The sequence below is a fragment of the Podarcis muralis genome, chromosome 4 (assembly GCF_964188315.1).
Source record: "Podarcis muralis chromosome 4, rPodMur119.hap1.1, whole genome shotgun sequence".
In the NCBI taxonomy this organism is placed as follows: Eukaryota; Metazoa; Chordata; class Lepidosauria; order Squamata; family Lacertidae; genus Podarcis; species Podarcis muralis.
Genome location: NC_135658.1, coordinates 27818606 through 27830252, shown reverse-complemented (window position 1 = coordinate 27830252; position 11647 = coordinate 27818606). Strand labels below are relative to the sequence as shown.

The 11647-nt window shown below is 45.9% G+C and overlaps 1 protein-coding gene across 3 annotated transcripts in view; it reads right to left on the bottom strand.

Annotated features, from left to right (window-relative positions):
* Positions 1-718: 718 nt before the first annotated feature.
* The window catches only part of MTUS2 (microtubule associated scaffold protein 2), a 308744-nt gene continuing 297815 nt past the window's right edge, over positions 719-11647 (bottom strand). For all 3 annotated transcript variants that reach the window (XM_028726407.2, XM_028726409.2, XM_028726410.2), the window contains 4 exons: positions 11525-11623; positions 10953-11072; positions 9991-10088; positions 719-6615 (listed from right to left, as the gene is read on the bottom strand). In XM_028726407.2, coding sequence (XP_028582240.2) covers positions 6399-6615; positions 9991-10088; positions 10953-11072; positions 11525-11623 — 534 coding nt within the window. In that variant the 3' untranslated portion in view covers positions 719-6398. The remainder of the gene's footprint in view (positions 6616-9990; positions 10089-10952; positions 11073-11524; positions 11624-11647) is intronic.

The following is an 11647-nucleotide window of genomic DNA, read 5'->3' as shown; positions in this document are numbered from 1 at the left end:
AACAGGATTATGGATTAGATGGGCCAGTGGTCTGATCCAGCAGGCTTTTCTTATGATTCACTCATGAGCCCTCAGCATGGTACTAGATGTTACCATAATTGCGTCCAAAAAAGATAGCCCTGTGTCTTAATTTCTCAGTGCCTAGCAGCCTGCTCTACTGGGACGTTCCTCAGATATTTCCACCTCCCATGAGACTAACTCTGCCTGCCAGTGGCCAGAGGGGAGAAAAGGCTAGCCTAGTGCAAATGGTCTCCTCTTCTGCTATCACTCTTGCCTTCAACGGCAGCAGGTCAACCATGATAGTAAGGGGGGCAGGAAAATGTGAAATGCAATAGTTTGCAGCACAGAAAAGTTGCACTACACAGGGGAAAGGAAGGAAATTGACAATTGTTAGGATTGCTCCATTACTTGTTGTGCAGGCACATACAGGTTTGTAATAAAATGATCTGTTCATAGGGAGTTGGCACAATGACAGTTTATGGGACACGGTTTACATACACAGTTTTATCAAGGCCTTTATATTTGATCAATTACCTTTAAATTTAAATAGCAAGTACTGAGCAAAATTTGTAAGGTTGAGAGAACAAAGATCCTGAGTGATTCCTTTATACACAAGTCTTCAGTTGTTTGCTTTACTTTCGTAAAACAACAACATCCATCTCTTGCTAAATCCTGTTACCTATAAACCCGTAAAGAAGCATCGTAGCACACCAAAGACTAAGGAGCATGTATTTATTATCATGAATATATTACATTCACCTGTACACTGTAACTCAAATAATACAAACTTTTTTTCCTGTAATTCAAATAGCCACGTAATTAAGTCAGACCACAAACTCCTGCTGTGTTAGGGAGGGGATGGTCTTTTAACATCCACCGTGTGTCCATGGGACACAAATGCAATCAGTACACAGACGTAAAATACCTGATTTTGGTTATTCATATTTATTCCAAAGAAGATCTTTACTGTTCATGTACCTGCTGATTTATTGGGGAGAAGAAATGTGATGTGTGCAAATGAGAGGTCTTAAAAATGTTTCAGAAGTCGCAAAAGGGGGGAGTCTTAATCAATCTCTTACTTCTCCTGTTGGCTTCTCTAGCGAGTGGTTTTGTTGGTCCTTTGAGATTCCTAAGGTAGCAGGGGCCTGTGAATGCATTTCCCAGGGAGACTTTGGAGGGCTTCTGGGAAAGACAAGTATTTGGACAGGGAGGCACAATTTACTCATTGTATCACACCTCTTCGGCATGTTGTCCAAAACCCAGAGTTGCATGGCATCCCCAAACACAACATGGGGGCTAGGAGGAGGCGGATGCATCACTGGTCTTCAGACAAGACATGAAAGTGAAGTGAGAAGAAGTGTGAGAGCCTCATGTATCCACAACCAAAGCCCAAGGGATTCCTAGATGATCAACTGCTTTCAACGATACTACTTTGGTCAGTTTTTTCTTGACTGTCATATTCCTCTGATGCTTTAGAAAGCAAGGGTGCCTTTGAATGCACAGTCCTATTTGGGGCAGCAGGCAGTATTGTTACTATCCATTTGCTTAGCTCAGGCATAGCCCCATGGTGCCCCTCAGATGGTGGACTACAACCTTCATAAGCCACAGCTAGCATAGTCAATGGTGTCCGGGATGATGGGAGCTGTAGTTCAAAACATCTGGAGGGCATCACGCTGCTGTCTCTAACAAAATACAGGGCGGCTTGGGGTATGCCACAGAGAAGTCACACATCTGCCCTGCTCTGGTAAGAGCCAATTGTGGGCTGCATCCATAGCTGGGCATGCAATCTCACTATAAAGTAGGAAAGATGCTAATTTTCTCACTCTGCACAGTCAGTGGGAAGCACAGACAGAAGCAGTGCAAGCAGCTCTTGATTCCTCTCCTGCTTTATGTGTACAGTCCAAAGCTGCTCTGTTGGATGCATGCGTGCCCTGCACGGAAAGGAATGGGTATTCTACAGAATGGTGCCATGTTATGATAGTAGTGTTGGCTGTGTTCCTGGACGTTCCTAGGGCTGGCATCTCAGCAGCTGAATCCTCCTTGAATCTTCCTCTGAACCTGCATGGAATAATATGCAGCAGCAGGACAGATTGAGATGGAATTTCCCATCTTTTCCATAAGGGAATTTTGGCACAAGTTGCCCAAACAATGTCTTGCCGTCACCACAGTTAGTCAAGTGGGTAGATGGGAGGAAAGGACAATTTCCCTGAGTGAGCTGACCTAATTTTTTTGGCCTTGACTGCAAGTAAATAGGTAAAACAGGATTCACACCTGAAATTCGGACAATTAGAAAAATGCCGTCCACATTTTTCTTGTTTCCCTAGAATGCAAGTTGCACTTGGTAGCCACAGTTTGCTTGTCGGCTGCTACTAAGGCAGGGTGTTAAAACATTATTGAAGACCCTTGTTATTATTCCTTGCCAGGCCATCAGTTATAGCGCTGCTACAATCTCTAGTTGCTTTCTTCGTGATACTTAGCCAGCTTTGCCCCATCACCTGAGTGCTTTGTGTAATTGTCTAGTACATAAGTGTGAACGTGGTTATCCACAATTAGATTCGCAGTCGTTAAGTTCTGCTTTTGGGGGAATGAATTTTATGGCTTCACGTGCAAAAAGCAGCTGGCCTTCAAGGAGAGAAGCCCAAGGGATGCAGTGGTTGTAATGAAGCCTAGGCATGTTATGCACCTTCCCCGCCACTGCCCCAGTCCAATCTGCTCCTACTTGGGATCGTTTGTATACAGCAGGGCAGCCCAACTTTTCATACCAACCGGGCCACAGGAGACTTTGACATGGAACCTGTGGGCTGCGTACTGCCTTGTTTCATGGGCTGCCCCCAGCCCTTGCACTGCCTTCCCAAAGCTGGCTAAGTGAGGGGCTGGGCTTTGGGAAAGAGGTGCAAGGCTCTGGCAGGGTCCTAGCTCAGTGACTCACGTATCTGGCTTTGGGAAGGCAGCGTAAGGGCTCAGTGTGTGTTTATCAAATGTGGCCGAGGGCTGTAAAAAAAAAGGTATACAGGAAACTGAACTGGGAGCGTTACACAACTCCCAGATCTGCATACGCTTGCCTGCAGCACTAGAACAGAGCGTGTTGCACTCTTTCCCCATATCTCATGTCTATCATCATAATTTTTGGAGTGATGGGGGAGCTGATGGCAGAGGCAGGGATGCAACTTTAGGAAAGTCAAAAGGTTTCGGGTGACCCAGTGAGATAGTTCCCTCCACCTTGTAGTAGTAGCCCTGTATATGACATCAGAAACTGCTTTTAAAGGACGTCTTGGTTTCAGAACTGGCTTGCCAGATAGCGTGCTTAAGAAACCAAGTTACTTTTCAGATGCCAGCCATAGTTGGTTACCTTTAAGTTTGCATAATGCAAAGTCATGAAAAGGCTCTTTTCCCTCTGTGGACGGCCTCTGGTTTTGAAGGGCTGAATAAGTGAAATGCTTCCAAGCAACTGAATGTTAGGTTAAAGTAGAGTAGCCCTAGGCTGCCATTTTTGAAGAAGAAGGAGGATTGAATCCTACACCTTTTCCATCTGGATGCAGGGATGACTGATCTGTACAAAGTTAATGGAGGAGAGAGAACTGTAGTCTGATATTAGCATTGACTTGCTATCTTGTGTAAGCCAGCAGAAGCCAAAATCTCAAATTGTATTTGGAAGCATTCATTGAAAATGGAGGTGGCAGATGAACAGAGGAAGGAAGAAGCATAAACAGAGGAACTGACGGACAACCCAGACCCGCCCGCCCACCCATAGTGTGGCTTCGCTAGCTTATAAGTGGAGAGTAATACATAACTTACAGAGCAATGCAAGGTAAATGCAAATTTATCAACGCTGTGGTATAACATTGCTCACATGAGCTTGACAGTACAAGGTTCGCGACATAGCAAGGAAACAGGTGCTGTCTGTGTCTCAAGCGAGTGTGGTAAGGAAACCGGCTAAAATTATATCAGTGGGTCATTGTTGCAACTATCCTACTCTTGAGTTTGCAAGTTGCCTATTATGCGAAATCTAGTCCTGTCATTTGTGATAAGTTAACGAACGTGGCATGAGCTAATCTAAGAAGATGTACTTGGTATCACAGTATCATGCAAGGTAGCTACAAAAATAAATTTCTCTAAAAAAGAAAGCAAGAAATCAACCTTGTTACTCTGTACATCATGGAATCGGGCCACAGATCTGTGGCTATTGGAAGGTGCTGGCTCTCTCGGCAAGCACAGCTGATGCCTAAGGCCTGCATCACAGGCAAGTCATCGACACAAGCACCAAGCAGACTCGCTGAACGAAGCACTTGTGTGGACATCAGGCAGACAGGCATTTGCCAGTCAGGGAGGTCCTCTGTGAGCTTTGTACACTAACTCCCTCCCGCTCTTCTCCTCGGTGTCCTTTTGGCACTCTGAGCTGCCCTGTATTTAAACGATGCAGAGGGACTTTGCAAATGAGTTGAGCCCTGGGCCTCCACTCGAGAACCAAAGTATCACATGGCTATCTAAAAACATTTCTTTGCTTAGATGATTCATGCTCCACATCTGTCCAACGCTACGTTCAACGCTTTCACAGTCTAAGTCTATAACAACTCTTTGACACACACGCTGGAACCCAACTCCTATCACACCAAAGACAAGAAGGGACACTGGCTGTGCCCTCTTAGTCTGTCTAGCTCATGTTTAGAAACCGTTTCAAGGTCTAATGCTATTGTGACTGCTATGCTACTCTCTAGGGAACCAGCCTACGTTCTAGCAGGCCTGACATCCAATATCGTGCTGCTACTAAATACACACTGGGTAGCAGGGTCGAGATGGCTGGAAAGAAGGCAGAGAGATAGAACAATCCAGCAGTTTGGCCAGTACCAAAACACATAAACATGCCATTGAGTGCTGATAAAACGCCAAGTGTGCAGTGTTGATTGCTATTCTATGAACATGACGAGCCTGAGATGATGTGAGTTCTGGATCTGAGAGATGCGCTCCTTGGATCCTAGGCAACGTGGCAGAGGAGAGTGATAGCACGCTCTTGGCCACATTGCTTAGGAGGGGGGTAGGAGCAGCTCTCAGATTGCACACTCACTTAAAAATATTGCTGCCTCAAGCTGCTACTTGGGTCCACTGCACAGGTGAGTCACCCCTGTGTAGAAGAAAGAGCCCAATTCCGTCATCAACAGAAGAGGGCAAACTGTGGGTGAAGACCAACAGAGACCATCTGCCTGCTGAGAATTGTGGGTTGGGAGGGCATTGTGGCACCCAGGTCCTTCCTACAGGCAACTGGTGCATCACTGTGATAACAGGATACTGGACTAGATGGGCCTAATCCCACAGGGCTCTTTTTTGTTACTTAGCACCCACATTTGCCTCTCTACTGAAGTACGCTAACTGAATTCATGCATTCACTCTATGCTTCTGTGGTCACTCCCCCACCCCTTCTTAAAAAGGAGTTGGGAGGCACAGGGTCTTGTACATTTAGCCTTGCTATTAATTCAGACTTTGAAAACATCATGGAAAAGCACTTACTGCTGGGGTAAAATGGAGTCATCTTTATAAATTAACATAGGACTGCAACGATGGAGGCCTGCTTGCCTCTTCCGTATTTACAGCAGTGGTGAGTGTTCTGATTGTTACCTGGGAAGCGAGTGCCGTGTCTGGCACTGATTAGAAAAGCAATTGTTTTTGAAGGCAGTTAACTAGTTAAGAAATCAAGTCGCTGGTGTTTTGCTTTAGAAAACGTACCACTCAGTGGTCACTCGGAAGGTGCTTCTATGTTTTTGTAATTTTCTTCTCGTTTGGGTAGAAATATTCCTGGGAAGCTTTGACCAAAAAAAGGAAAAAAGAAGCATTTAATTTCAGTACAACTCTTAGGCACAAGTTAGAAAACTGCTGACTCATGAAAATATATCAGCACTTTTTGTAGAATCCATTAATATAAAAAAATGCATTTCGGAACAGCTTCAGCTACATATGCAGAAGGTGTGCATGTGTGCCTGACATGTGCCTCACATTATGGGCATGGATGCCTGAGGGCATCCACACGTATCAGCAGCCACTCAACGCACAGAGCTATTCAAAACTCGAACTGGCAACTAACCTGAAATACTGCAGCGAAAAGTTCACTCGGGAGTGAACAATAAGAAAAGTTTTCCCTTGCTTTTGCCTCTAACCCTGGGAGATGTCCCCATGCGTCAGCTGGGATCCTGCTATTCTCTGGCATCAGTGTAGCAAGTCCTAGGGACTCCCGATGCAGGAACCCACCAGAGTGCACTGCCTAGTCAAATACAGCTATGCAGCTAGTTGGTAGAGTCACGGATCCCAGGGATCTACTTCTACTGTGGTTAATACTTTCTTAGACGAGAACATTCAGTAGGCTGGGACATTGTCAGGGACAAGTCATCTGATACAGCTGCGCGGGGCTGTCATCTTGGCACAGTGCTGACTTTAGCTGGGGTGGGAGGTCCTGACGAAGACCGATAAATATGGGTGGGCGATGTTGGCGACAGCTTAACTGGGCTCATGGGGTCCGATGTCTGAAGCTTCCACAGCAGCTCTTCATTAGTCCTACTTAGCCTCTTCTTTTCCTTGGATTCTTTTTCAACGTATTCCTGGAGATTAGCATTTTCTTCAGATAACTGCCTGGAGAGGGAAACAAGGCACTGTCAAGTCAAAATAAAAATGTCAGAATTATGGCAAGTCCTAAGGATTGGGAACCTGCTGCTCTCCAGGTGTCACTGGGCTCCCATCAGCTCCAACCAACGTGGCCGTCAGACAAAAGGACAAGGGGAGGCCAGCAGTGCCTGGAGGTCCACCACTTTTCATCTATTTTGTAAACAGTTCTCACGTCTTGTTGAAAACTGTTTGCCTACATGATTTGGATACTTACCATCCCACTCCTTGGAAAGTGCAAAGAAAATAAAGTCTGCTGTTGCGTGGCCTAATATAAATGGGACCTTTAGTGAATGGAAAAGAACCCCACCACCCAGGAATCAAAGATTTTCCTCAATCTGTGTCACTTGTCTTTAGACTGGTTCATTCCCACATCCCTGCTCCTTGAACGTTTCACCATCAAGTGAATGAGGGATGAATGGGCCATCATGAATGGACCACTTTCAGACAAAATTTTCATCACTTAGTATTTCCTCAAGCACAATGGGTTGTATTCAGTTGCATCCTTCCATTCATGGAGGCTTCTTGCTCCAGCAACGTCCTCCATGGATGGAAGGGGGAGGGAGCGGATTTTTGCAAATTCCCGTTTCCCTGCAAATTCCCTACACTACCTCCCATGCTGGTCTGAAGAGTTCCCCAACCATCTGGAGCAGATTTCTTGGGTGGAAGAGGGGTATCAGGAAAAAATGCTGCTCCCTCTCCATTCATGGATGCTTCCATGGTTCCAATAGTCTTCCAGGCAACAACTGGATGCAGTCCAGTATTCTCCCCCCCCCCCAACAGAATTAATTGACACATTCATCTGCCAATCAAGTGTGGAGAACTGGAGCCACAGTCATGCAGTTGTGAACTAGCCCCGAGGCCATCTAGAAGACAAGCAGAAATGGGTTCAGAAGCACAGGTGCAGGGCAAAACTGGGCATTTCTTAACAGAAGAGGAGATAGTTCATTGGTGGAGAACATGCTTTGCGTGCAAAAGGCCCCAGGTGCAATCCCCTGCGCAGCCACTTAAAAGGCTCTCTGGAGGCAGGAATGGGAAAACCCCCCGAGAGCCACTGCTAAACAGAGTAATGGACACGAGGATGAGGGATGCATTAATGGTGAAACACAGAGAAAGGCAACTTCCTATGTTCACCTCTCTTAAAAGCCAGAAAAGTCATTGCCACTAGTGACATCGAGACCCCAGAGCCTTTGCCTTCACTGAGATAGAAAAGAGTTGCAAGGTGATGCTCCATGATACAAGAGCTTGTCAGATAGCATCCCTGCTCCTGAGACAGTAAGCAACCGATAGTTTGCTGAAGGAGGAGAACTGGGACAGCCAGACAGACAGGAGAACACAGCCAAGTGGCAGTCTCTTCCAAGAGCCTTTTGAGCAGGGATGTGCCTTTGCTGACAAGCGTTTTTTACCCTTTCTCTTTTTTTTAATAATACCGATACCAGCATGTGCCCAAGGACAATTTGCTTTGGCACGCAGAAGCAAAAAATAAATAGCCCTCTGACTGTTACCCTGCCTCTCTCCCGCATACAGTGCTGGGATTGTCTTTTCGCTGCGTCATCCGAGGCTGACGCCAACAGAAGAAAGAAACGGTCAGGTTACAGCAGAGATGAGCTTTGAAACAAGGGGAAGGCTAAGGCATAGGCCTCCCCGTCCACATGGGGGCGGGGGGAACGAGCAGGTGCTGCGTTGTACTCAGCCACAGGACTGGCTCTCTGGGGACCAGTTCCTGCTGAGGCAGACGGGAAGCTGGACAAAGGCAGATCCTCAGGGATCCTCAGATATCACCGAGTTCAGCAACTGCAGTGGGGCTTCAGAAAACACAACAGCAAATATAATGCCACACTGAAGCAATACTTCCTGTTTTTTTGGTGGGGGAGGGGTTTGCAGCTGCTGTCTCTATTTGGCAGCATAGATCCAGTGATTTCTGATACACGTGTTTGCACAACTGGTTGGGTACTGGGCTATTCCTGAAGGGGGAGGTAGATGGGCAGGTCTCTTTCCTTTGTCTCTCCACCCCCCATGATTACATTTTTCTAACTGGAGCAAAGGGGCATTTTGCCTACTCAGGCTCATGCCCCAAGCTCCTTCAGGTACTGCAGGAATCTGTTGTATTTTTGCTACAAATGTGGTGCTCCTTCTGCATTTCTGCCCTCATCAGGTTCTCTGTAAATTTATGAATTCTGTGCAATGTCACGTGCTCTACGCGCACTACCCTAAAAACAAGAATTCTGTATCAACATGCTGCAGGTTTGCACGAGAAACAGCCACGAAACAGACAAAAGCACCCATAAAATCAATGTGGTACGTGGTTGAAGACTGCATGATAAGCCAGGCTCAGCCCCCCAAACTGACAGGCGCCCACAGTGCTCTTAAGCGTGGCGTTCTGTGTACAGTGCTAATGTTTTGCAGAGAATTCCATCCTTCTGCAAAGTGCCATAACTTGGAAGTGTAGAGCTACAGGTTTCAATATAATGGCTACTCCGATACCCAGAGGTTTTCAGCGTAGATGTTGAAGATCAACTGCTTGCAAACTAAACTTCAAGTCAGCCCTGATCCGCGGTAAAGGGGGAGCGTTGCCAATTCCTAAGGAGGAAAGCTTTGTTTATGGAGGACTCTGTGTATGAGGCAAAGGGTTAATAACAACACGCAATACTATCGGGCACAATCCTAAGCACGCTTACTTAGAAGCAAGTCCCACTGTGTAAAGTGGGGCCCATCCCCCCAAAAGTGTACATAGAATTGCATCCGTAGTGTGTAGGAATCATTCCATATGGATTTTCTCAGGAATCCTTCTAGCGACCCTGTAAGGGAGACCAGTACCAGTATCAACGAGAGCAGAAGACCACTCAGGATGCAGCCCTCTGCCCATTTGCTTGGTAGTAAGCTTTGCTGAATTCAGTTGGAGTTCTTTACATAAGACTGTACCCTTAGTGAGTCCAAGGCAGTCCTGATTTGAATCAGGCATTTCCTGGTTCACAGCCCAGTCTCCATCAATGCAATCCTGTGCATGTTTGTTTGGAAGTTAAGTTCCACTGAGTTTAATGAGCCTTATTCCCAAATAAGTGTGTGTAGCCTTCTGGTACTTCAGAAATAAGTAAGTTTAACAAGTTCCTTGCATTGCTATGATTCTACAAAGCAGCATTTCCCCTCCTTTTTTTGGACTAGATTTCCCATCAGCCCCAGCTAGCATGGCTAATGGTCAGGGCTGATGGGAACTGTAGCCTAGAACATCTGAATGGTACCAGGCTGCTGCAAATAGACACCAACAGAGTGAGCACACATACACACAAAGATGTGAATTGAAAGCTGCTTGAAATGCCAAGCTCGGGAGCAAACGTCTAGACAGACCTTGTCACCACAGTGTTCTGATCAATCCTGACTCTGAGATCCTCATTTTGCTGCTGGAGCACCTGAATTTTTTCTTCTAATATTAAGTTCTTTTCAGCCTGCAATATAGGAGGGACAGCTTTAAATATACGTAGCAATTGCAGCAGTAAAATAATAATACAGTATTGTACCAATTCATTGCAGCAGAAGTGGCAGCACAGTTTGGATGGTACTGATGGGTTGTAAACACACAGGAGCTCACCTGCGTGGTCATGGCTGGCTGGCTCCCCGAACAGAGCCATTCTACAATGCAGTATTTTGTTGTGTGATTTGGAAATGGAAACTCCAGAATGCATGCAGGGATTAATTTTACCCCTGACTTGATGTTAACATACTGTAATATTTACTGTAGCTACTGTCTTGCACTGGGCTATCACATTATAAAATGGAGTTCCTGCCTCCCCAAATCCTACTGTCTCTTAGCCAAGAGTGGCTTTGAACAGAGGGAAAGGGTGAGAGGTGAAATGGAGATTTAAAAAGTAAGATTCCTTCCCATTTCAAATATACCATATAGGAACATCTTAATTTCTGTATTGCTTCTTAATTTTTATGGTGTGAACTGCCCTGAGATTATGGATGAAAGGTGGTATACAAATTTTTAATAAATCATCATCATTCCTTCCCCCTTCCCAGTTTGCATCTCTAAAATGACCACATTCCAAACCAGAGTTGCCTGCTTAAACAGATTGTCCTAGCTTGTGATTCTAATGCAGGAACAGGGAACTTGCCCTCCAGAAGTTACTGGACTACAACTCCCATCATCCCTGACCTTTGGCCAAACTGGTTGAGGCTGATGGGACATGTAGTCCAACAACATTTGGAGTGCCACAGGTTCCCTTGTCCCTCCTCTAATGGAGGTACAAGCTTTTGTGCCCTTTCCCTCCCTTGCGTTTTCTAAAGAGAGACAAAAACCAAGGGCTCACCAGCCTCTCTAGCTCTATGATCCTCTTTTCCTGTTGATGAATGAGTAGATTCTTCATTTCCAAGACCTGCTTTAGGCTACTCATGTCTTCCTCTAAATGCTGGTATGGAGCCATTGCAATCTGAGGCGAAGGAGAATTGACAGTAAAGAAAAAGAAGCAGAGGACTTACCCAGGAGAGATGGAAGACTCTCCTCATCCACTCCAGGAGGAAGGCTTTCTGGAGGCTTCCAGAACCTTCAGTATGAGGAGGAGCCCTCCCAATTTTGGAGACCCCAATAGCTGAAGAACAAACGCAATCCCTTCCCCTTAATTTCAAAATCTAACCAAAGCAGGTTAAACAGAAAAGGAAGGTAAAATGACTGGGCCTAAAGTCACCCCTAGGCCAGGTTATTCCAGCTGTGTGAAAACCTCAGCCTTTCCCCATGGGGCTGAGCATGAGACAGTCCATGATGGGCCAGGATCTGCAGAACGCTTTCTGAAGACGTTTCCTGGAGGTAAGAGTAGCGATGAAAGGGGAACTCTCTTGTTCTTATGAGTCACACTAAGTTCCATAAAAGCAAATCTCATGTTACCTCTAGTTGCTCTTCAGTGTTTTTCTTTAATGCCTCTTCAAATCGTTTTGCCTTGTCCTTCAGAGACTGGCTCTGAAAAGTGAGGGTGTCAACCTGGTCCTGTAATCAAGTGCAAGCACAGTT